Source organism: Pempheris klunzingeri, chromosome 3 (assembly GCF_042242105.1).
Source record: "Pempheris klunzingeri isolate RE-2024b chromosome 3, fPemKlu1.hap1, whole genome shotgun sequence".
Taxonomy (NCBI): domain Eukaryota; kingdom Metazoa; phylum Chordata; class Actinopteri; order Acropomatiformes; family Pempheridae; genus Pempheris; species Pempheris klunzingeri.
The window spans coordinates 13,451,538-13,475,953 of record NC_092014.1 but is presented as its reverse complement, the minus strand read 5'-3'; the positions used below and the strand labels follow the sequence as shown (position 1 = coordinate 13,475,953).

The following is a 24,416-nucleotide window of genomic DNA, read 5'->3' as shown; positions in this document are numbered from 1 at the left end:
GGTAAAATAAAAGTACTGAACTAAAGTGACAGTAAACTAATCTAAAAATTAAACTTTGGTAAATTAGACTGTCCTGTGCACTTGTCCTTGTGTATCACGCTCTGTGCAACCTTTGGTAAAATCAAATTATCTAAAACACTTCAGGCAAAAACATTTTGTTATGCAAATTGAAAATGAGCCAAAGTGAGTCTGTGAGCCAACTACTGCGTTCCAGTTGTCAAGCAGGAATTAGTGATGAGAAAAACCTGGACTTAATGTAGAGGAAGCACTTATATCATGAGTAATATAATATCATATCTTAACAATGCAAAAATAATAAATATGAATGAAGGCAGAACAGGTTTATAAATCATCCCACTTGGTATCTGTTGCCAAAATGTGAAATCGTGTGATTTCCAGCAAGTCAGAAGACCTGCATTATGCAAACAAACATCTCTAAACCAACAGTCACAGATCACAGTCAGTGTTGGTTGCGGTTTAGGGGAGCAGAGACGGATCAGGTGAGGTGGACTAACAGCAGCTGGATGTGGCAGATACACCAGTGGTGAAAAACAAACAAACAAACAAACAAACAAAAACTGGTGACTGAGTTTGGATTCATTTGGAAATTGAAGAGGTGTGAGTTATTTCATGTTTTTTCTGACTTTTTGTTGATTAATAACTGAAATAAAGTAATATCATTCACAGTATATTATATATTACTGTTCTAAACAACTATACTTTATCCTCTGTTGTGGGATTAATCTGTGACAAAGATGTACTTGTTAGAAATGAAACTGTTGTTATAGATGATCACAACTTAAAAAGTTTTAACAGTGGGGAACATCACTGAGTTTCACAGATTGCGCCACATATTGATCTTTCTTGCGGCTTGGTGCCATGTTCATTTTGAAATCCTCACTTGCAAAAATACCCGTTCATCTTGCTGATCTAACTTTACTGTCTTTGCTCTGCATTCTGCTTTAGATGAGGCTGCTGGCTGTACTTTGTCTCTTGCTGCAGCTCATTTTTGAGGTAAACATACCAGAGAAACATAGAGTTAGCCCTTTATAGCTCAGGCAGCATGTTTACCACCATCGTCAGTATTCATTAGTGAGTCGACCAAAGGGCTTAAACCTTATCTTTGTTGACTCTTGAATTTGGCAGCTTGTTTAACACTGTGTTTCTGTTTAGCATTCCTCATGCACACATCTGCGGGTGGTACCTGGCTCCACTCTGGAGCTGCCCTGTCTCTCATTTCAGACCGACTTCACCGAAGCAGCCATCACCTGGAAGTTCAATGGTCTGATTATATTTCCATAACTACCACTGTTCTCACTGTATTGCAGATGTGCACAGTGATATATCTTTTCAGTTTGAACTGTTTTATGAATACAGGTAGAAATATAAGTACGCAGTCGCCCGGCTCGGCTACAGTCAAGAAGAATGGCATGTCTCTTGCTATATCCCCTATAACTGCTGCACATGAGGGCGAGTACGTGTGTTTGGTAAAGGAGAGCAATGTGGAGCTGATGAGGGCGTACAACGTTACAGTTGATGGTAGGAAACACAGATACACACTTTTTCTTTCATCATACATAGACCTACATACATTTTAGATTTTGGGTACAATTATTTTGCTGGGTATATTTAATATGGATACACGTAAGATTCAACAAAAAGCTTGGATTTGAAGTGTTTGCATCTCTCTCCACAGCATCAATTGGCTATACCATAAAGGTTAATGAAGGCTCCACCTTTCAACTCCCGTGCCATTTCCCATTTTCCAGCAAAGTCACGGCCAATGCACTGTGGTTCAAAGAGATGGATGTTGGCAAGAAGACACTGCTGAATACTGGAGATGAATCAACAGGTGATGGTGAGAGAGTGGAGCTGCTTTATCCGCTTGACCATGATCAGACCGTCATACTTAGAGATGCCGTCATGGAAGATGCTGGAATTTACCAATGTGAATCTGCTGAGGGGAAGAAGATGAGCACTGTATACATTATTGTTGTAGGTAGGTTTGGCAACTTTTTCTATACTTGGAACCATTCATTTTTTATGGTGAATGGCAAACCAGCAAGGTCCAATTGAGCATTCAATTTCACAGCAATTTACAAAATACATTTTTAAGCAGCTGCTGAACTCTCTTCCAGCTACTCCTACCGTTGTTCCCTTCTCGTGCGACGGCTTCACCACAGCATGGGAGCCCTGCCAGGATGAGGACAGTCGCACAGGGGAACCCATAGTGCAGGAATCAATGGCAGAGTTTTCCATGAAGCTGTATTCTTACTTCAGAGAATCAAATCCCTCTAGAAACCTGCTGTTTTCTCCTATCAGCATCAGCGGGGCACTGTCCCATTTGTTGTTAGGTATGAAGCAAGTTCCTGTTTCTTTAAATCAATTTAATGATCATCAGTTATTCTTAAATATTCTTAAAGTCTGGTTATATTAAAGACCATGCATTGCCCATGTGTTAAAAAATTTCATATAGCTGATCTTCTTCTGTGCCTCCACTGTTTAAAAGAATGTTTAAAATGCATCATAGCGCCACCCTGGGAACTATAGATTATTTTCAGAAGTATTTATTCATGACATTTTCCAAATATTCAGGCCCTAACTACATAAATATGTTAGAAAACAGTGGTTTTTATCATATAACACTCTGTCTATATTATGTCTTTTCTTCATCCAGGTGCGAGGGATGACACCCGCAGAGCCATTGAGAGGGCTGTCTGTGTGCCTCATGACTTCCACTGTCTTCACTTCCAGATGAAGAAGCAGAGAGAGAAGCTGGCCAACTCCTTGCAGATGGCTTCTCAGATCTACTATAACCCACGTATTACCATCACTCTCACAAAATAGCTCCTCCATTAAGTTAAAAGCAGTTGGAGATAGATGCAGAGATTCAAACAGAGCTACCATCTTCACAGCCTCTGTATCTCATCATGGTCTCTTTGTTCTCCTCCTCAGAAATGAATCTGAGTGAGGCCTTTACTAACCAGTCCATTCAGTTCTATGAAGCCGAGCCCATCAGGCTGCTGGAAACCGATGATGAAAACACTCAGATGATCAACAGCTGGGTGGCAAATAAAACCAACAATAAAATCAGAAAGCTGGTGGACTCCGTGTCACCCAGCACGCAGCTCATCCTGCTCAACGCTGTCTCCTTTAGTGGTCAGTAATGTGTGTGTGTGTGTGTGTGCAAGTGTGTGTATGTGCACGTGGAAACTAATAAGCTGTCTCTATTTGTGTCTCAGGTCAGTGGAAGTTCAAGTTTAATGAGAAACCCAAAAAAGGTCTTTTCACGAAACTCAATGGTGATCTGGTAAAGGTGCCGCTCCTTCATCACGAAAGATACATGGTGGCCATGTCGTTTGTTCCTGAGCTAAAGGCAAATGTAAGGAGCAGCCAACACCTGTCTTTTCCAACCCATTCCTTTACTGCACCGCAGAGGCTTTCAAACTGTGATGAGAGTTTAAAGGGGGTCTGCAGGGAGAGAGTGAGGCAAAGACCCTGCTTTCTTTAAAACCTTTAGTGTCTGATTGCTGTAAATTGCGTCAAATAGCGTACTCCTTCTAAGAGTCACCCAAACCTAACTGCACAGACATGAAACACACATTTTTATATTCACTGTGACTTACATTCTTTCATGATATCACATTCTCTAATGTCCATTGTGAATTAACGCTCATAAATCCGCCTGGCAGTTATAGAAAAAAAACACTCCTTATTGTTTCAGAACTTGCCTGTGATTCATCATGTTTTTAAATTTTCTTCAGTGTTAAAGTAATCCAGCGACAGTTGTGCCCACATTCATTTGCAATGAATGTGGGCACACCACATTTGTGTGGGCACAAATGTGGGAAAAACAGGAACCGCTGATAGCTTATTCTTCAAGCTTGTAATGATGCCAATTTGCCAAAATATAAACAAATGTGGGGGAAAAAACAGGGCTCTGATTGTAGCCCACAGCTAACTAATTGCCTCCATGGCAACATTGTACTTCCTGTTTACACCTCCTATTTTACATCTCGTGGAAACTGTAGCTCCAAAATTTGAAGCATGATGAATAGATGATCAAATGATGAAATAGATCAAATAGAAGAAAAAGATTCAGTTCAGATTAACATTTTACATGTTGCACTATCAATATTTTCTTTACATTAGACTAGACATGCAACTTCAGTTTTGTCTGAGGAAGGAACACAGTGTTAGACAGCTATACAACACCTGAATTTTTATGTTTTGCCAACAGGTGGCGAGGTTTGGTCTTACGGGTGACAGCAGTCTTTACATCCTGTTGCCTCGCACCAGCTCATTGAATGACCTGCAGCAGGTGGAGGCGAAGATGACGGACACAGCTGTGCGTCAAATGATAGAACATATGAAAGCAACATCTCCACAGCATGTGGAGGTCACTCTGCCTCAAATCAAACTGGATATCCAGCCAGACATGAACTTAGTCATCAAGAAATTAGGTTTGTTCACCCATGTTAATCAACCAGCAAGTAGACAGCCATTAAGTCCCATTTGTGAAATGTGTCTACCCATCTGCTCTTTGATCTCCCTGTCACTGATCCACTTTCTTTGCTTTCCTCCCTTCTTTTTTCCCAACCATCATCTTTCCCATCTTTTCTCTCCCTTTTCCCCAACCAGGACTGCTGTCACTCTTCGAGGGCGCCAACCTGTGTGGCCTCTACCCCGCAGAGAAGGTGGTTCTGGACGATGCCAGACACAGAGCCTTCCTCGCACTGACCGAGGAAGGAGTTGAGGCAGGAGGCGTCACCACTTTGTCGTTCTCTCGCACCTTCCCGTCCTTCTCTGCCCTGCGTCCTTTCATCATGCTGCTGTGGAGTGACCAGGCCAACGTGCCACTCTTTGTTGGCAGAGTGACCGACCCGTGAGAGAGAGAGAGAAAGGAAGGCACAAACAGACACAGAAAAGGGAGAGGAAAGAGTAGAAATGTAACAGGCAAATGAGCTTTGGCACACACAAAGGTTGTCTCATAGAATTGAATCATTTAATTATCATACTATGCTTTTTTCAGAATGAAAATTCAGTTGCTTTTTTTTTGAGGACTTCATATAGCACAGTATAAATTAAAGATCCATATTGCATCAAGTAGTTACTTAAGTGAGCAGCTGCCCTCACAAAAACATATATACCAGGCCTGGATGTGGATTGTTCTCAAAGTTGATGACAAATAAACACATATTACCACAACACGAAGGCTGCCTGTCTTGTGTTTTTGAGGAATTAAGCACACTGTGGATCACACGTCATTCAAAGGAAGACAGACGACCACTGAAACAACTTCAATTTATTTTGCGAAGTAGTTACATGAACCCACCACAGGATGGCAGCCATACTGTGAGATTGACATTGACAGTGAATACACAGGAACTGCAGTAGTGAATTCCCATCTCATTCTCCCCTGCCTTCCTGCATCATTACCATTGATATCAATTTAAGGAAGACAAATGTCAAAATCTGTGACAGTAAAGGTTTTGTTTTTTTTCTTTTAAATCAATAGCTTGCTTTGTAAAGCGCAGCGACTGAGCAAAAAATACCCTGAATCATCGTATTCACAGACAAACAAATATACACTGATGGCAAGAAACTGAACGGATGGCATCGACTGTAAACACATCAGCGTTCAGAATGATCAGCTAAGGTTGCACTCTATTATACAAGCTGATATGTGATTGCTAAACATGCAGCTGTATTGCAGATAAAATGATTACGTAAGCAAAGCAGGGTCAATAGACAGAAGTCAGAAAATTCAGTGACTGTAAACAAAACCAACAGATCCAGAGACAGGAATAAGCAATCATCCAGCCAGAAATGTGAACTCTATTAGATCACTGTCACCGAGCCCAGCCCCAATCAGAGTACTGAGAATTCCCAGAAATGCATCTTTGATGCCTGGATAACATGATAATGTTGTTGTTTGGTTTGATTATCTCACTGCTGACGTGCTTTGTGTTTGGATGTGCATAGAAAAAGTACAGAAATAAACCCACCATCCTCGCCCAACCCTCTTGTTACAGTCATTCAAGGTCTATCTGCAAACATGTTTAAGCTTACTGTAACAGCACACATTTTAGTTCCAAGCTCTGATAATGCCCAAGCCCTTTTAATTCGAAACCTAATTCACCACTGAAGGATCCATTTTTTGCAGTCAACAATGAGACACAAGGTTGTTGAAGGACACCAAGAATATGAGCAGCCGGATCGATTCAACAGTTAGAAAACTCCCAGAGGCCACTGACCGACTGTGGGTGTGCTTTTGTGAGCCACTGTATAGCCAGAGCCGTAGTAATAGATGAACCAGGGGAGTACATTTGATATCCTGGCAGGCATTTAGACAACTCAGCGATAGTCTAGCCCATTTTAACTGTCAGACACGTAAACCTTGTACAGATGTGCACAGAGACACAACATGCGTGTAGGTCAAGTGTGCAATCAAGTGTAGTTTTTCAATATCTTGGATCCTGGCCTGTGATTATCCAATGTCCCCTGCCGACAAATGTGTGTCCAAGCAGAGTGTCATTCCATTTTACCTCCTGAGGTTAAATTGTAAGAGGGGGGGTCCATTCCCTGTGTCTATATTTCTGCTAGCTGCACACAGTTTATCTCAGCAGGCAACCCTGTGCCACAGACATGGACACAGGAGTCATAGTGACATAGTGACATATGTGCCACTATAGACCTGGTATTCAATAGGTCAGAAGTAATGGGATGAATGCAACAATGCTCACATCAATGACTCCCTCTGATGGTTGATGATAGATTTGAGCCAAATTTCTTTTACATGCTTTTTTAGATCCTTTTAAGGACTGTGTCTGAGGGTGTAAAAGGCGGATTAGGGGAGATTTTCAAGATTTGGCCAGACTTATCCACATAAATCAGACAACAGGACCAACCGAATGCTGGACTGTCCAATTGATATATTACTGCTCTAAAGTTATACTGCAGGGAGAAAATGTTACATCATCTGGGACTCTGTTTAAGTAGAATTGGACTCACTGAGATAAACCTGCTTGGATCCTGGTTCATAATGCTTCAGCAAAGTGAAGGTACAAACAGTACCTCCAAAAGCAATATCTGTTCTGCCTGCAGCAAACACAAACTTTTCATTAGGAAAGTGAAAAAGAGTGGTCTGGGGTTTACGTATCAAGATATATTCCATTCTTAAAGTTGCTCTTTGACCATCTGGCAATGCGAGAAGGAGATGGCAACGATCTGGCACACATGATTGACAGCTTGTCAGTGTCCTCCAGCAGGAACACTCACACCACTGAGGCCTGGGGTGGTGGCGGTGGTGGAGGATTTCTCTCTTGTATGTGTCTTTCTTGTCCTTTGTTATTATTTCTTCACACCTCTGTGCTTCTGGAGTTGGACGGAGACATTTTGAATGGGGAATGACGTAAATGAGGACAGACACACACTGCACAGACAGAAAATGTAGGCACTCATATTCTCATAGCCCTCATGCACACATACACACCCTCACACACACACACACACACACACACACACACACACACACAAGCACATACACTGACACGTTCATGTCTGATATGAAGGTGTATAGAAAGCCACCACAGACAATGAAAGACATAAGAACAAGAACACTGAAACGGTAAAGGTACAAATCCAACATATGGATCATTTTGTGCTTTATAATATGGTGTTGCTTTGCATCAGATCAACAACCACTAAAATACTTAATCACCCCGTTATAACATCCCCGCTCTTGTAACTATATGCCACATTATGAGTCACTAGGGTGCGCATACTTTTGGCCCCTTTCACTGAATGAGTTTTGAGTACATTAGTCTCAGATCTCTTCATTGGGTGTAAATTTGAATGACGGAACATGAGCAACTTCCACAATACAGATAGGTCTAAAGCACAATTTTGTGGGTATTGTTTCATTACGACAACACTTTAATGAGGACATCGTCACAATTTGGTTTAACTTTAGAAAAAAATACATTTTGAAAAAATGTATTACACATTATCACCATCACTAATATTAGTATGAATATCATATACTAATACTTGTAATTATTGGTGTTATATGACAGATTTAATTTTCATCATTATTAATATTATTATTGCATGTTTTATCCTTCGCTCTTGTTACTCCTTTACTTGGTTTCTATTATCAACCATCTTTCAGTGTGTGTGTGTGTATGTGTGTGTGTGTGTGTGTGTGTGTGTCTTTGTATGCATGAATGTCTTGTGTAATCTAGTCCGGTTTGTCACTGCTCGGGGCTCCTTGCTGTGTGAGCGTATGCCAGTACTCCACTTTCTTCCCTTTGTTTTTGAGACACTCGAACCAGTGTTTGAGTCTCTGTCCGCTTGCATTGATGCCGAGCTCCACTCCGCCTGCAAACAGAGAGGGAGAGACCGGACGAATCAGGAAGTGATTGGAAATTATTGGTGGGTGATGAAAGGTGATGAAAATAAGGGGGATCAAAGAAAGAAAGAAAGACCATTGAGAGCCTTTATTCAAGAAAACTAATACAACAACATAAAAGATACATTACAAGTAAAACCTAACTGATACATTAATTTACATTATATTATATAATTGTTATTATTAATGAATCAATGCATATGCAGCATTTTAGTGTTGTATCTGGTCACGGTGGAGCTACTTTCAACTACTTTATATTTAGTAATTTAGCCAAGTGCTTCCCAAACTCAGGGTCAGGCCCCTCCAAAAGGATCTAAGATAAATTGTTGTGAGATGTTTTGTAGGAAAGGAAAGAAGAACAGAGCAAGTTCTGCAACGCAAGCTTGTGTTGTTTTTGGTGAAATACTAGATAACTTTGACCTTTTTGGACCTCAAAAAGGGATCAAATTTAAGCCTGCAATAACTGTAATAACCTGTTTGTGCTGCACCTAAGTGACCATTATTTTGGTCAACAGAAACAACTTATGAGCACAACATTGACATTATCAGCTTGTTAACACAGTTAAGCAGGCCAAAAGCAACACTATGAGCACTGACACTCACTATAAAGCTCTATAAAGCCCCTATGAGTTCGTCACTACGAGCGATCCAAATATGCAATGATATGCAATTGAGCTTCGGCAATAATGTCCATCAACATTCATGCTAATAAAGACTGATATTATTTGACTGGCAAACAGCCATCTGAGCAAAGAAGGCTTTCCTCCAGGCACAGAGAAAGATAAATATACAGGTCACTGGGGATTTACAAGAAATTCAGATAAAGAAAGATTTATTGAAAGAGCATGGGGGGAATAAATATGCAGAGGAGCAGGAAATGACTCAGGTGAAAGTGAGCGGAGTTGATGGAGGCGTTGGTGGTGATGCTGACTGTAAGACAGAGAGATGCAAGCAGTTGTCACACCAAGGTTATTACACAGCCATTCCCTTGGCTGTGATTGCACAGTTAATGGAGCGTGAAGTTTTAAACACGGTATTTTGGCAATGCCGCCTTCTAACAGCGCCTTGGAAATTGACAGCCACAAGCAAACAAGGCTCGATTGTTGATCTGCGTCTCATCTGAGCTCGGCACTGAGCATCGCCCGGGATGCTGCTGCTGGGAGGGGAGGAGCAGCCTTAAGGCGTTTCCTAAATAGTAGCATCCTTCCATACCCTTCCGCACACAGACACACACAAGTCAGAGCGCAGGTCAAAACCTGTTGACGATAGGATAATCATGCACAACACTTTGTCACCTCCCACCCTGCCCACAGATCGATAAAATGTTCCCTGAGTCTGCAGGCTGCTAGTGACAAACAATCAGCCAGCCTGACATGCGTAGGGGGACAGAAGAAGGATGAGGAACCCTAGCCGGAGGAGATGAGACGGACGAGCGAGAGGCTGACATGCAGGCTGGTGAGCAGGTACGCTCACGCAGGTTTGACCCCTTTCTCTGTCTGCTTATTTTTACCCCTCACAAGACTTTCCTCTGCTCCACGTGTGTCTCATATAACCCAACCAGCAGACACAGATACACAAGTCCTTGTGGTGAACTAGGCACATAGCAGAAGTGTACCCCTGAAGGCATCCATATGCTTCAAATTAAATGCTTGTACAATGTTTGAAACTCCCCCTTTCCCCCACTCCTCCCCTCCCCGCACACCTTGCTCCTTCTGTTTGTGGGATCATTTTGGTAGCTTTCTGAAAAGGACGGTCTAAGAAGCATCCCCACTTCGCACAGCGACTGGCCATTGGCCGGGTGTGCACAGGTGAGACACCATGCAGGATTTGGATTTTTCTCTCAAAGCTTCTTCACACTTCTTCACACTCGCCTACTTCCATCCCACTTTGTATGTACAACATCAGTAAAGTCAAACACCATGAATGTCTTTGAAGAGAGAATGTCCAAAAGTGTACATGAATCTCCCATCTCTCTTTGATGGCAGGCTTTTTGCCTCGCCTTCAAACATAGAAGTGTGAAATTTGCAACTTACTTACTTGACTTAATTTTTTTACCTTTTACCTTATTAATTGAGACTTGAACTCAAACTTACTTTGAGAACACTTTTGACTAAAGAGACTTGACTTCAAAAAACGTTCTGCTTTCAAAGACTTCAACAGATCGAACTTGTTCTCCTCTAATATTCAATCTGATACTTTAAATTCCTCTGATAACCAACCTGTATTCCTTGCTGCATGAAACTCATTGGAAACATTTTTTGTAAGGTAACTTATGAGGCCAGAGACTGCCGTGACCTATGTGGCCTATTGTGACTAAATCAATGTACCTAATTTAGTACAAGTTATATATCATAATGATATTAATGAAGAAACTGTATTCAATGCAGATTCATTACATCCTGGCCCACACCTGATCTGTTTATTAAGGTCAGGATACTGGTGTGGGGGATCGAATCCTCTCACTCATTCTAGAGACTTGATGTGAACTTGTTTTGTTAGACTTGAGAAAAAAAAAGAGTTAAAAACTGTTTTAAGTTATCCATACTCTCTTTAGTTTCTTTAGCATTTGGTATGTTTCCTGAAGGGTTTTACAGTTTTACTGTGAGGTTTAGCTCTTTTTCATGGTGAAGATGAAATTCCCCATCTCTCTTTGCATATCGATCTTTCATTGTTTTCCTGTGTACTTTTGCTCTCACATTTATCCTCTCATTATTAATTTCTCCCCTCCATGTATCTCAGAGATCCACCTTTTACCATGCGACATCCTCTATATCTTCTGCGAGGCCTATTAGCCCGCTTGTTATTGCTCTCACCGTTACAATAGTGCACTGGGATCCTGTTCGCTTGGCCTCTTTATCATCTTGTTTTCTCCATTCTTCTCTGTCTCAGTGTCATTTTTCTCCAAGTCCCAATTAACATAACTGGCAGGCTGCTGTAGCTAAACCTGTAATGACAATGGTCAGGGGAAAGGCTCTTATCTGGGGCTGTATGTTAGACCAATGGCCTTTTCTCGCAGCAGGGCTAATAACTCACTGGGCTTATCTAAACACGGGGTGTCTCCCACCAACCCACCCAACTACTGCCTTACACACATGTGCGCACACACACATTAGACAGAATAAAATGCTTTGATCTGAAGGCCTTCAAGCTCGCAGGGTGGTAATCCATTCTCACTGTGCCTCCTCACTAGTTCCCCATAAATTCCTGAGCTCCCCCATGCTCCATCGCTGTGATATACACACCAGGCCATGCCAAAGCTGTTTAGCAGTCTGACGAAGCAGCTGCGATCTGATGTGCCAAGTCCATGAAGGATGGGGATCCAGAGAGAACGTCTTCCTTTTTGATTTCTAAAGCCTCTCCATTTCCTTTTCCACTCAAACTCTCCTTTGCTCGCTCAATCGTTCTCCTCAAGCCTCATAATTACCCCTCATCTCTCCGCAATTTTTTTTTTACTCCTTTCTCCGCCCACACTCGGCCTGGTTTTTATGTTTCCTGCGATTGCACCACTTTCATTCACGCACTCTTGTACAATCATCTATTCTGCTGCTGCTGCTTTCCTCTCCGCTCACGTGTACGTTTTTTTCTCAGCCTACCTATGAAGTCGTTGCTCATTCCCAAGTCGTAGTCCCACACAGAGATCTCCAGGGTTTTCTTTGCCAGATGGTCCAGAGATACTTCATATGAAAACTCCTGTGCAGGTGGTGTACACAAGAGCATATTTCATAAACACGAGAGTTGAAAAGAACCAAATGTGTAATTTAGTGCATTTTCAGTAGAAACATGCAGATTGATGCTGAGAAGACATTCAAAGAAATGTTAGATACACATCATTTTGAGCTCAGTAAAGCAATCAAAGAAGTCGCCAGGTGTAAAGCAGGAGACAAGTTGTACCTCATTGAATTCGGGGTTGAGAGTCTTTTTCTTCACTGAAGTCTTGTACTTGGACTTTTTCCCCATATCTGGCTGCAAGATGCTGTGAGCGAGAGAAAAAAATAGAGCAAAAGCTAAAGAGGACATGTATTCATCATGACGTAGTACACTCTTCATGTTGTGCCGAACCCCAGGCTAGCATATAGCTTGAATATAGAGGAATACTATGACATTATTTGCTTTCTGGCCAAGAGTTAAATGAGATCTAAAGGCTCTGGTGGTCAGATTTCCTTGTGTTTGGACAGATGCAGGCTTGCAGTTTCCCTCTTTTTTTTTTTTTTAAAACTGAGCTAAGCTAATTATGAGATATATGACATATATGAGAGTGGTGTTGATCCACTCGTGTAACTTTCAGCAAGAAAGTGAATAGATGTTTTTCCCCAAATCTCAAGCTATTTCTCTGGTTCAGCTCTTGGTGTAGCCATTAAATGTACTTCCTTGGGGAATTGGAGCGATTTCAGTGCAAGATGAAAGGGGTAACTGTAAATAAAGGTTTGTACAATGGAGAGAATACCTTTCAAAGCCAGAACAATCAATTACTTCTGAGAGCAAAGTAATTAATCCATTACTTTTTTTTAATCTTTTGCCCTGATGTGACAGTAAACTGCTGAAAGGCAGAATCAAAGGGAGAAAGGCAAGTTTGCAAAATCTCTTTCAGAGATAATTGTGACCCAGAAGTCTTTTTAACAAAAGCGAGGACAGCGAGAGAGTGAAAGAGAAATAGAGACAGAACGAGAGAGAGAGAGAGAGAGACAGTAGACCACAGCAAGATCATAATCATGCCGATGTTGGAAGACTACACGCTCCAGCGAAGAGTCAACAGAAGGATCGCTAGAGGGCAATTGGAGTCATCATCAGCATAAATTCCAAGTCAAGATGTTCAGGCGGTGAGATATCTCACTCTTCCAGCCCCCCTCCTCCCACCCCCCGCCGGTGACGAATCCTGGCCTGACAGCTGATGCATGAGATGGGCTTGGGGTTGTCACTGCAGAGCCCGGAATTAGAGCGAGTAAAGGATGGAGGGATGAAGGAGAGGGAAGGAGTAGGAGGAATCGATAGAAAGCAAGTTGGTGAAACAAAGAGTTGAACAACTGTAACTTGACAGTGCTGAAAATGTCATTTTTCATGATATGAGATGATTTGGCTGAATTTGCAGTTAACAGAGAAAAAGTCTTACAACAACTAAAAGATGCAAATCATGTAAGAAACAATCTGATATGGACAAGGCATTATTTGGTTCAATGCTCACAACTTGTCTCCACTACAGCTAAATAACCTATGAGATGGCAAGTCGACATCGCTTTGTTTAAATGGGGTCACAATCTAAATAGGCAGGGAACTGTCCTGCAATATGCAAACAGGTTCAAACTAATTTCCTCATTTAGCTGAAGAGTTACAATACCATACCAACAATACGATACCAACCATAAGTTAGTTAATATATTTAAATTAACTGATGATCCTGTGGTGAGTAGGCTAGAAGCAGGAGCTGATGAATCAGTATGTAGTTGGGTGGTGAGCTACAGAAGATTGCAGCTACAGGATTATCAAAAATATGAAAAATAAGGACATGCAACTCAAAAATATTAAAGACTTTTGCATTTGCATCTTACAGATCCTTGTATGTTCAGGCCTTCACTGTGTGCTGCATACAAGTCAGTGGTATGGTATTGTTCTAGTTCAAGCCGCTGAGTTACCAAGCAACTTCTTGTCACAGGCTCTGTTGTATGATCTTTGTATTTTAAAAGGTCATTTTCTCCATAAGCTCATCAGCATTTAGCCTCCAAAAATATCTGATGCATATGCAATGATCTGGCCGCCTTCACAAGAAAAAAACGAGAAGAAAGAAAGGAATCAATTGAGAGAGGCAGCCAAACAAAGCCTCTATTTGACCAGCAGCATGTGAGAGGGTGAGGTGAAAGCCTGCGGGACATCTCAGTCTGAGCTGTGCCAAATCACATTTTACATACGGCTCTGAGGCAGTTCAGATGGGGGATTCCAATTTCCTGAATAACAAAACATCATTTGACAGCAATATTCATAATAATGATCGCATAAATAAAAATATTCCGTCCAGCAGCAACCAAACTATGCCTGAATTACCATGGAAAATTCAATGTGAGGAATAATTCATACCATGGAAGGCTGGTCCATAGAGATAGGGAGGATTATCCCTTCAGTTTTTGTTAGCTGGTTCTTCAAAAAGTAGGTTGTTCACAGAAAAATACAGTAAACTAACTATCCATGGATTTCTGTGCTGTACACACTTACTATTTTAGCCATGTGTCACAAACCTCATCCGACTGATAAGGTAAACAGGGAGTGCCTGCTGTTTAAGTATTGTTCCATAAAACTATTTTCTTCTTCTAATATGGAGCAATATGGACAGGTACGGGGTGGACAAAATAACAGGAACACGTAGACTCTGTGTACAAATGATCGGTGTTCTAATGCAGCAATACCACAACATCTTCAAAATGTCTGACTCAACAAAACCTCAAGTGTATCAGATTTACAAAGTATTTTTAGCAGGGTATGAGTTAGATATGTAATCGGTCTTAAATACATTTGTTGTCACCCCTTAACTATGTGGTCTTCACGTTACCACACCATGCTACAGCCAGTAGCCTACATATATTACATATTGTTAGTTTCTTTTTCAATTTTTTTAGTCTTTTTTTCTTCTTCTTTTTGTAGATTTTGTTTGTATTCATGAGGATTTTTAACAAGTATTTTCTACTTTTTAAAGCATGTCTTTCAGTAATACAATAGTCACATGCCTATATGTACATTGAACGACATATAGGTCATTGTAATTATTTCTCCTGCCAATACTGGCCCTGGAGCAATCCCTTCCTAAAGATGGGTGACAAAATCCATAATCCTTGTTCTGTGCAAAAATGCTTCAGGTGAACTTAATTTGAGGCTTCAGCAGTCACAGTTAGACAAATCAAGTGGGAATCCTCTAGTACAGTAATTCCAGTATATATTTTAAGTAGGAAATTCCCTCTTTGCATTACTATATCCCTCATTGCAGCAGTTTCCTTGCTGAATTTCACGCTGCACCTTTAGAAGATACAGACTTGGTTTGTTTATCTCAGACAGCTGAAGCCTCATATTAGCTTTGGGTGATCTTAAGAATGAGCACAGAGGATTTAGTCGCCAGCGTCTTCAGATTTGTTCATACTTCAATACAGACACAGACAGCAGAGGACTTACATAGTCGCAGTGAATGCACACAGCTTCGATACATAAAAGAGTCGGGGGTGTGCGTATGCAAGATTCTAGTCTACTTCTTTGGCACATGTTCAGTTGATGCGTTTGTAATGTGTACAGTCATGTGTACACATAGTAACACATTTTGGGAGGTGTGTGTGCAGGGGTCCTGGGCAGATGACAAAATTAACATCATACTGACACTGGTGAGAACATGGATGTGGCAAGCATGAATTGGGGTTTGCATTGGAGTCTCGCCAGGAGGAGATCTCTTTGTAGCCGGTATATACAGCAGGAATGATATAACTCTTTCAGTGTGCATGGGAATGTGAGTAGTGCACTGTGCTAGACTTGAAATAATATAACCTAAAGTTATTTGTCTATTTATTGCTTGTTTGAACTTGGTAGGGAAGGTGTAAGGCTCTGTTTTTTGACCTTGTTTATCCTTTTTCAAAAAATAATTAATTTTACTCATTTTTGGGGATTTTATTGTATACTGTTTTCATCATGCTAATTAAATTAAATGAAATAAGGTCCTGTTACAAGAAAGTCTTTGCACTCTGGACTGTCTGTTGAACTTACATGACTGAATCACATGGCAACTTGACAACTCTCTAATTGTCAAGGTCATGAGAATTTGGTGCTTAAAACCATCCTGACTGGATGTTTACGTTAAGAAGAGACAAATAGACGGGAGAACATCCTTGTGAGAAAAAGAGAAACAACAAAAATACACAAGTGACAGGGAGAAGGAGCCAGAGTTAAAAACAGGAACCAAAGTTATGACACAGAGTTGCAAAAACAATAAAAAAAAAAAAAAAGAGTGACAATTGGAACGAGGAGCTAAATATAAGCCTGCTGCAGAGAGGAGTCGTGATTTACACTTCACACAAGCGTTCAGAGGGAAAAAGAGAGCGAGAACAAAAATGTAAAGCATGGCAGTGTGCTTGGTCAGCAGGAAATATCTGACATGTTTTGCAGTTTTTTGTTTTGCCTTTACACGTCTTTTTTCAGACAGAATATTTATATACATTTGCACGTTTTTTTTTCTAAAAATATTTCAGGTAATGTGTGAAGAGCAGTGGAGAGTAGGCACTACTGAATGATGTAAACTCATTTAGTCTTTAAATGCTAATTTGGCCTTTAAAATGGAAGACAAATTAGTTCTGAGATAATTCTGACCTTGTGTCACTTGAGTGGCTTTTAAAGGCTGATTGAGAGTCACAGAGAGAGAAGACGAATTGGAAAAGCCCTCTGGACAAATGCACGCGCATACATGCACACAAACATGGACACACGGATAAATAGAGACTGGCACCAAGATCAGCTTTGTTTATAGATTCCTCAAGAGGATTGCTGGTGTTACATCTGCAAGGCATCACCTCTCTAACAGCTGCTCAGTGTACTCTAGTGACACAATTCACCTATGCTAGCAACACATTCAACCCTCCTCTTTTGTTTTTTTTGGTTCAACATTAACTTCGCTCAAGCTTTGCAGCATTAAATGTGCTGGTTGGAAATCACTAAAGAGCAAAATAAAAGAGGAGCATACACTCTGCAGACCAGCCACTGAACTGAGGTAAATAAGGCACTTTGTGAAACAGTCCCTGGTATAAAAGAGAACAAAAGGAAAATCCAAACAACATGAATGCCAGAAATAAGAATCAGATCTGAGCAGGGGATTAAACAAATCATGTAAATAAGAGTCTGCAGAAAAAGAAACAGCTGGTGCTAAGACCAACGCGAGGGGGACACAACAACAAGGAACAAAATGCAACAAAGGGGATGAGCTAAATACTGTTGGTGCATATGTAAATTTCTGGTGTACCCTCAAAAGAGACTGGTAGAGCACAAGGCGCCTCTTTTAAAGAACAGGAACAAATCAATAGCTTGTAGAGAAAGCAGAAAAATATCTATGAGTGTGTCTGAGCAAGAGAGTTTTCTTTTTTATGAGATGTGAGCTGTTTTTTGTTTCTTTTATCTCTCTGCAGAAGTTCACAGCACCTTCAAAATCCCAATACTGTGGGTGAGTGTTGAAAAGCTTCTGTTCAATATTCCCCACAACCTACCAAAACACCATCAGACAAGTGTTTTTCAATACAGTAACTGTAGATGTCCCTGTCATTCAGACCAAACTGTTGACTTTGTGACTCTTTGACAACGTCACACTACCTCCTCTTTTGCTCTTGACACAAACACACACATGGACAGTTCTTCATGAAAAACAGGACTTGCTGTAGCTATGTGCTGATACATGTAAATGTTACAGAGAGACGGCTGTTAAAGGTAACTGTAGGTCAAAGAGATGCCAAAATGCTCGTCTCTGAGATCTCAAATAACGCATCATGCAGCTGTTGATCATAATTTCCTGTCAGGAGTTTGGTTCAAAACAGAAAAATTACATAAAATAGTAAATGTAACAAAACGCAATGAAAACAAAACAGCCAAGCAAAAGCCTTTGAATGTCACCACTGCACATTCACTTATGTGCTGCAGGCAGAAAAATGTCCCAGCTTTAAACCTGCATCAAGCTCACAAAGGATCAGGAGGATACTCAAGCTGATCCATATCTGCATCCTTTACCATCATCCCCAGGCTGAAAACAAACATCATCTTGGTCAAAGGGGTCACAACCAAGTCAAGAGTGGCTTATCTATTATTGAACCCTAAATAAATTTATTCCAATCATACTAGTCTGGATCACAGTCTATTCACCTGACAAAACTAAAAGCTACTTCAGATCCATTAAAACTTCCTTTACAAGCAATTTCAGCAGCCCAGTGCTCCTTCTACCTCGCATCCTCCCACTACTAGGGATGGCGTTGGTTGCATGATTGGTTTCCCTGTGTAGGAGCTCTCTCACTCCCAGCACTAATGGTATTGAAGTGCAACAGGCAGATCAGAGATTGAGCTGTGCGGGTTTTTTCTGCCACCACCTCACAGGCAGGTTGGCTCAGGTGTGCAGCCTCTAACACTCTGCCTTTCCTCGGCTCTGGGATTCACTCTTTGAAAAGGCCTGCACTGGCTAAGAGAAGTGCTCAGTCTTGCTGAATGGTAGTGCAGTATGGGCCACAACTAACTATTGCTTTGTTGATTAACTGAACTTGTTTTTGATTAATTAGTCAACCACTTAGTCTACAAAATATCAGGAAATAATCATTGCCAATGAAAATGAATTGCTAATAATGAAAAGCTGCACATAAGCATAATTTGTAGGATACCAGGTTTGTTCATGAATATCTGACTTGACTTACATTTTGACGAAGGGGTCAGAGTAGCCGTTGGAGTCCATGGCGGCCAGATGGGCGCAGCGTATGATCCCAACCAGCAGGCAGCCCTTCTCTGTGTTATAGCACAGTGACACCAGGATGCGGCCACGCTGAGGACACAGAAAACAACACTGGAAGATACAGCATCTGTTTTCAATCTGAAGTGTCCCTCTTCAATTAATACACTGTGGGGAATTCTACACCAGGGCCAATAAAGCTCCTCATAACAGTTTTCACTCAAAGCAACAAACAAATATAATGGAATGGAAATGGAATCAAAAAATGCTTGGAGATAGATTAGTTGAAACATTATAACTATCTAGAATATAGTGTGCTTCTTTATAGGTAACAGTAGCATTCAAATTAAAGCTTGTAATTAAAGGCCTTATCTGAGCCTGGCAAAATGACACTGCTCCCTTCTCCTTTTAATCTCCAGGTTGAACCATAAACTGAGTCTAATCAGGGACCAAAAGCTATTAGCCTCTGTCTCTAAAACCATGAAGAGAAATGAGATAAAGACCACCAGAGGAGGAAAAACAGTAGACCGGCAGCCCTGGTGTAATTTACAACATGTTGCTATAAGGTGTCCTGCGAATTGTTTCTTTTCACACTGGTCTATTAGAGTTCATGCTTCAGACACATATACTGATTATACTGATTAAAACTGCTGGAAAGATAAGAGAAGCATATTAGATACAAGAGAGTAAGGGGAAATTCAGTGAGCCATGTTTTGGCTGACAATGGTAATAATGGGAATGGTGATGATAAAGCTGATGGTAGTTTTACCTCCTCCTCGGCCACAACTGCTCCCTGCTCCACTGTTTGATTGTTAGTTTCTTTATTCTGAAATAAGAGAGGGAGAGAGAGAGAGAGAGAGAGAGAAACATCATGGGCATAGCCTACAGAGCCTGCAGGTGTAAATCTATTGTATTTTATAATACAGCATTTGAAATTGATGCCCGACAGCCCCGAGGCAAACATGCACAATGGAAATGAGACAAATATTGATATATATGTCGACAGAAACCCACTTGGCATTGACAGTCTGTGCCTCATCCACATGTGCACACATGGATAATGAATGTACCTGTGCAATTCTCTCCAGGCCCATATTGTAGCGCTTGCTTTCGCCCTCTCTCAGTTTCTTCAGAGCCACTCTCACCTCTCCAATGAATTCATTTCGTCCGAGTCTGTCCATGTCACATACACACAGCCTTCAAACGCACACACGCATACAGATGCAGAGACGGAGAAGAGAAGCAGGTGAGTCACTGAAAAGGTACATATGAACCCTGCAGCTGCTTTGCTCCCCTCATTCTTGTGAAGCAAACGTAGACTGTGCCAAATATATCCAAAGTGCATCCGAACAATCAATCAGCTCCTCCGTCTGCAACACAAGACGAGTTCTCGGTGGTTTCACATGAGCAGCCTCATGAATGATGATAAGTTGTGTGACTGCTGAGGGGAAACAGGGTTTTCAAAGAATTTCAATCGCTTCCCTCTCGACTGTTACTCCATCAGACACTAATTTGTCGTAATTGAAACAAAGAGGAAAGAGATTGTTTAGAGCACATAATCAGTTTTCCTTCAGCGTTTCCCCTGAGTTGAAGGGAGACTGATTATATGTTGTATACAGATAAAATAAAATAAAAGGACTGCTAAGAATTCATTTGCATACATTATGTGTTACATATGTTGTTCGGGGTGACTTTTGTGCTTTCAAAATGGTTTCAGTTTGATGATGTGCTGTGATATTAAAGGCTGAGACTTTACAGCCACGCTTCTGTGAGGTTTTACTTAAGCACAACAGTGCTTTGAACTAAATTCTAACATCAGAATATTGGAGTAACATAGTAAATAACACTGTCACTTGCCATCGTACCAGAGGTGTGTGTACAGTTCTGTCACTTTAAAATACTTGTACGGTTGCCTTTATGCAAATGACGAGCTTTATGTTCTTCCCAGTTTAACTTTCCTGTGTAAATGGTCATGGTTATAACAGTGTGCTGACTATTCAAAGAGACTGTTCAGACAGACTTTTGTGCAATTGGCTGCAAGCTGTGTATATGTATATATGAGCGTTTCTATTCTGTTATCATTATTGCTAAAGAGATACACTCTAAAACAGTTCAGTGGCAGCATTGTTTGTCCGTTATCAGAGTGAACCAGCTGGGAATGCTGCTCTGTGGTGCCGCAAGATCACACCTGTTACACTGGTGCCCAGAGCGTGACAGTCTTCATGACGCTAGATGATGGTAAACAGGACTACTGATGCCTCACAAGCAGACGCCATAAAAGAGATATCAAACACCTCATACATGTAATGAATTCAAGCAATTTCTTTGAGATGCTGTCAACAGGCTGTACTGATGATGAGGAGCAACTTTTCTTGTTTCTGGCCAATATGTAGAGGAAGTGATTAGTGACTTTAGAGCCAATGAGGGGGGAGCACTTAGTTTGGCCACGGCTGAAGAAAATTCTAAACGTTTCAGCTGGCAATGCTGCTGTCATCAAACCCATAAGCACTCCTACAAGACATAAGAATATTCTTACAGGGAGAGCTGTAGCAATCCTGAGAAATGATGGGTGGTTCCCTGTGAAGATCTTAAACCTGCTGCCCTGACCTGTGTCACTAAAACGAAATGCCAAAGTGGCTGACGCATTCCCATGTATGCATGGGCGTCTAGTTCTAGTTATATGTGGGGGTGCACAACTAGTGATGAACGAGGGGAGGGATGGCAGGAAAAATCTTCATTTGAAAAAATGTCGTTTCCTACAGTAAAGAGTTTCAATTCTTGACCAATTAAGCTGCTCTTTCTGTATAAAGCTCAGTTCATATTGCACCATAAAATATTAGTTTTTCACTGTGTTCTGTTCCAGTTTCAGCAGTGAGAGACCGATTAAATGTCTCAGAGTGACACAATGCAGATATTTCATAGTTCGCCAAGACAAATTGCAAAGCTACTTAACCCATCTGGACATATTTCAACTCAAAACCAAGCGTTTGTTTTGTTTGTGACCTGATTCAACATCATGTGCATTTCAGTTCCTAATCCACAACAAACTTAAAAAGTAACCTTAACCACTAAAAAAGTAAACCCCAAAGAATACTAAGTATATATATATGTGTGTGTGTGTGTATGTGTCTGTGTGTGTGTAATTATAAAATATCAATAATGCCATGCGTGGGACTCAGACCCCAGTCTCCAGGGAAAAAGTTCTTCGTGTTCTGTGTCTGTGGTTTCTTTTGTTCTGACCAAGGAGCCAACTTTGAAAGCAATCTCATCGCAAAGCTCCTTGGTGTGGCAGGGGCAAGGAAGTCTCACAGAACTCCCTCCCACCGATGGGTAATGGTGGCATCAAGAGATTCAGCAGGACTTTGGGCAATGTGATCTACGGCTTACCAGTCAGGGCAAAACACAAGTGTACAATATGTGAGACCAGTGGACATGCTCCATTCTAGGTCATGTACAGGAGAATGCCCCGTTTGCGAATTGATGTGTAGGGTGGTGCTAAATGACCCAGATGTTGTGGACTATGATGTATGTGTCCAGTCCCTTAGGAGGGACCTGAAAGAGGTCATAAAAACACCAGCAAATAGGCACCACACAGACCTGTCCAACAGGAAAATCAAAGTAAATCAGGTGCATTGACGCATCTGCTCATGACACGAATGCTACAGAGAACAAGTGTGTGGATGTAGAAACTGATTAGTTCTGTGTCAGATGATTAGAGATTGATTCACATGGAGGAAGAGTGCAGGTCAAGTGAGGAACATGGGTTGGCACGTAGTTCTGACCCGCTGACTGAAATATCTGTGGGGGAAACTGTGGATAATGAACCCGAGGCTGTGGACTCTGACACAAAGGCACAGGGGCGCAGGCTCTGACTCCCAACTCATGGAGTCTGATTAAAGACACTGTGATTCACATTTGGTCCACCACTCGACTCTTACCTGTGACTCAGTACAACCTTATGGCGATGGTGACTGTCATGACTGACTCGCCCTGACTGCCAAACAATGCTGACTGGTATGTGTACCATATCAAGGGCAGGGCATTACATAAAACCTGTTAAGAGACTGCAGACACACAGAGTTGTAGGTAATGGCTTTAAAAAATGACTATATGGGTGTAAGATTCTTTAAGTTTACATTTTAGAGTGAAATCCAGTTTTATTACTTTCTTCAAATGTCTTTTTGTTTCCACTGGGGCATGTTTACCTGAGGAGTTAATTTTACTCCCTCATTTTGGTGCAAAGTGGTTTTAAAGACAGAAATGATTAGCGAAATTTAATTGCAATGTTTCACATGCCTCATGTTTTTTTTTTTTTAGGGCAAGTGAGATTCAGAAGAGTTTGACGCAGTTGACAATTCTTCCACTTGCCACCGTACCAAAAGTGTGTGTGAATTTTTATTAACTGTGTGGTTGCCTTCCTTTGAGGGAACACTTCATGTTCTTCTCAGTTTAACTTGCCTGTGCAAACGGTAGGTCACGGTTATAACATTGTGCAGATTATTTTAAGTAAAAGCTAATTTGTGTGCACTGTGTCATTGTATCAATATATATGTACCGATATATATTATATATATAATATATATTCATCAGCATTTTGGTTACAACATCTTCGACATGTAACAAGTTTTACGTGATCACTTAGGCATATTTCTTGGAGCCTAAAATTTACATTCTTTACATACAGCGAGATGTCAGTGCAGTAAAGACAACTTGATTACTTCCACCTACAACCCAGATTTGTCTGTACAAAATCTCACTTTTGTGTTTCATATCTGTTTTTGCGCTTGCAATAAAAAAGACAAGTGGATCAGTATCTTCTCCTATTTTGCTACAGTTCTGTAAAATGATTTCTTCCACTGGATGCACTCATTTAAACTGATGATGATGTTTGATGGAGGGTGAATATTCCATCAGCTACAGTACAGGCTTCACAGCCCATCACCTGCTACAATATTCCCTCTGTGCTCAACTATTCCCAGATGGACTGTCGCTCTTGAAGTCTTCCTCGCTCTTCACTCTCTATTCTCAACCTTTCCATCTTTCTACACCCTACCTGCACACACACACAATCATAAACACACAGACTCACACACCTTCCCCCTCTTCCCGTTCTCTTCCTGTCCCTCTGACATTTGGACGTTTGACATGCTGGTTCCAGCCTTTTAGTCATAACTGATGAGTATCTCTAGCAGAAGCTTCAGAATAACTCTGACTCATGACCACGGCTGTCAGATGATTTATATGCCTTTGCTCTGTCATATATTTAGGATATCTGTAATGGGACGAAGGTTGCTGTGAAATGTGACACCAGTTCCGCCCAAACTTTTGGCTTCTTCTACGCAAATACCTCATCCGTTTCCTCACACCCTCCCCCACAATCTTCCGGCTTTAGAATTCCTCTAAAAAACACACAGATGCTCGTGGAATCTGCTCAACCTGTGGTGCCAAATTTAGTGCAGAGTCACTGACAAAATCCACCTTGTGACTTATATCAGATTACGAGGGTGCTTCAGCAGAGTGATGTCTGTTCCTGTGAAAGTATCTCTCATTTTAAGGACCGCAAAAATGACC

At 41.2% G+C, this 24,416-nt stretch overlaps 2 protein-coding genes across 2 annotated transcripts in view; one reads left to right on the top strand and one right to left on the bottom strand.

Annotated features, from left to right (window-relative positions):
• Positions 1–604: 604 nt before the first annotated feature.
• Positions 605–4,895, top strand: serping1 (serpin peptidase inhibitor, clade G (C1 inhibitor), member 1). The gene is made up of 11 exons (XM_070827978.1): positions 605–616; positions 967–1,014; positions 1,174–1,282; positions 1,378–1,539; positions 1,697–1,999; positions 2,139–2,354; positions 2,678–2,821; positions 2,956–3,159; positions 3,243–3,382; positions 4,241–4,463; positions 4,642–4,895. Exons 2-11 carry the CDS (start codon positions 967–969, stop codon positions 4,887–4,889), a joined length of 1,797 nt encoding a protein of 598 aa, XP_070684079.1. The 5' UTR covers positions 605–616; the 3' UTR covers positions 4,890–4,895.
• A 2,736-nt stretch (positions 4,896–7,631) lies between these two features.
• doc2g (double C2-like domains, gamma) overlaps positions 7,632–24,416 on the bottom strand; it is a 35,131-nt gene continuing 18,346 nt past the window's right edge. The window contains exons 6-11 of the mRNA XM_070827914.1: positions 19,916–20,042; positions 19,615–19,671; positions 18,814–18,938; positions 12,305–12,386; positions 12,007–12,103; positions 7,632–8,382 (exon numbers count right to left, since the gene is read on the bottom strand). Coding sequence (XP_070684015.1) covers positions 8,243–8,382; positions 12,007–12,103; positions 12,305–12,386; positions 18,814–18,938; positions 19,615–19,671; positions 19,916–20,042 — 628 coding nt within the window. The 3' untranslated portion in view covers positions 7,632–8,242. The remainder of the gene's footprint in view (positions 8,383–12,006; positions 12,104–12,304; positions 12,387–18,813; positions 18,939–19,614; positions 19,672–19,915; positions 20,043–24,416) is intronic.

Coding starts and splice junctions, on each gene's coding strand:
- serping1 (XM_070827978.1), top strand. CDS start 967: ATGAGGCTGCTGGCTGTACTTTGTCTCTTGCTGCAGCTCATTTTTGAG. Junction 1,540..1,696: donor GTACAACGTTACAGTTGATG/GTAGGAAACACA, acceptor CTCTCTCCACAG/CATCAATTGGCTATACCATA. Junction 2,000..2,138: donor TGTATACATTATTGTTGTAG/GTAGGTTTGGCA, acceptor ACTCTCTTCCAG/CTACTCCTACCGTTGTTCCC.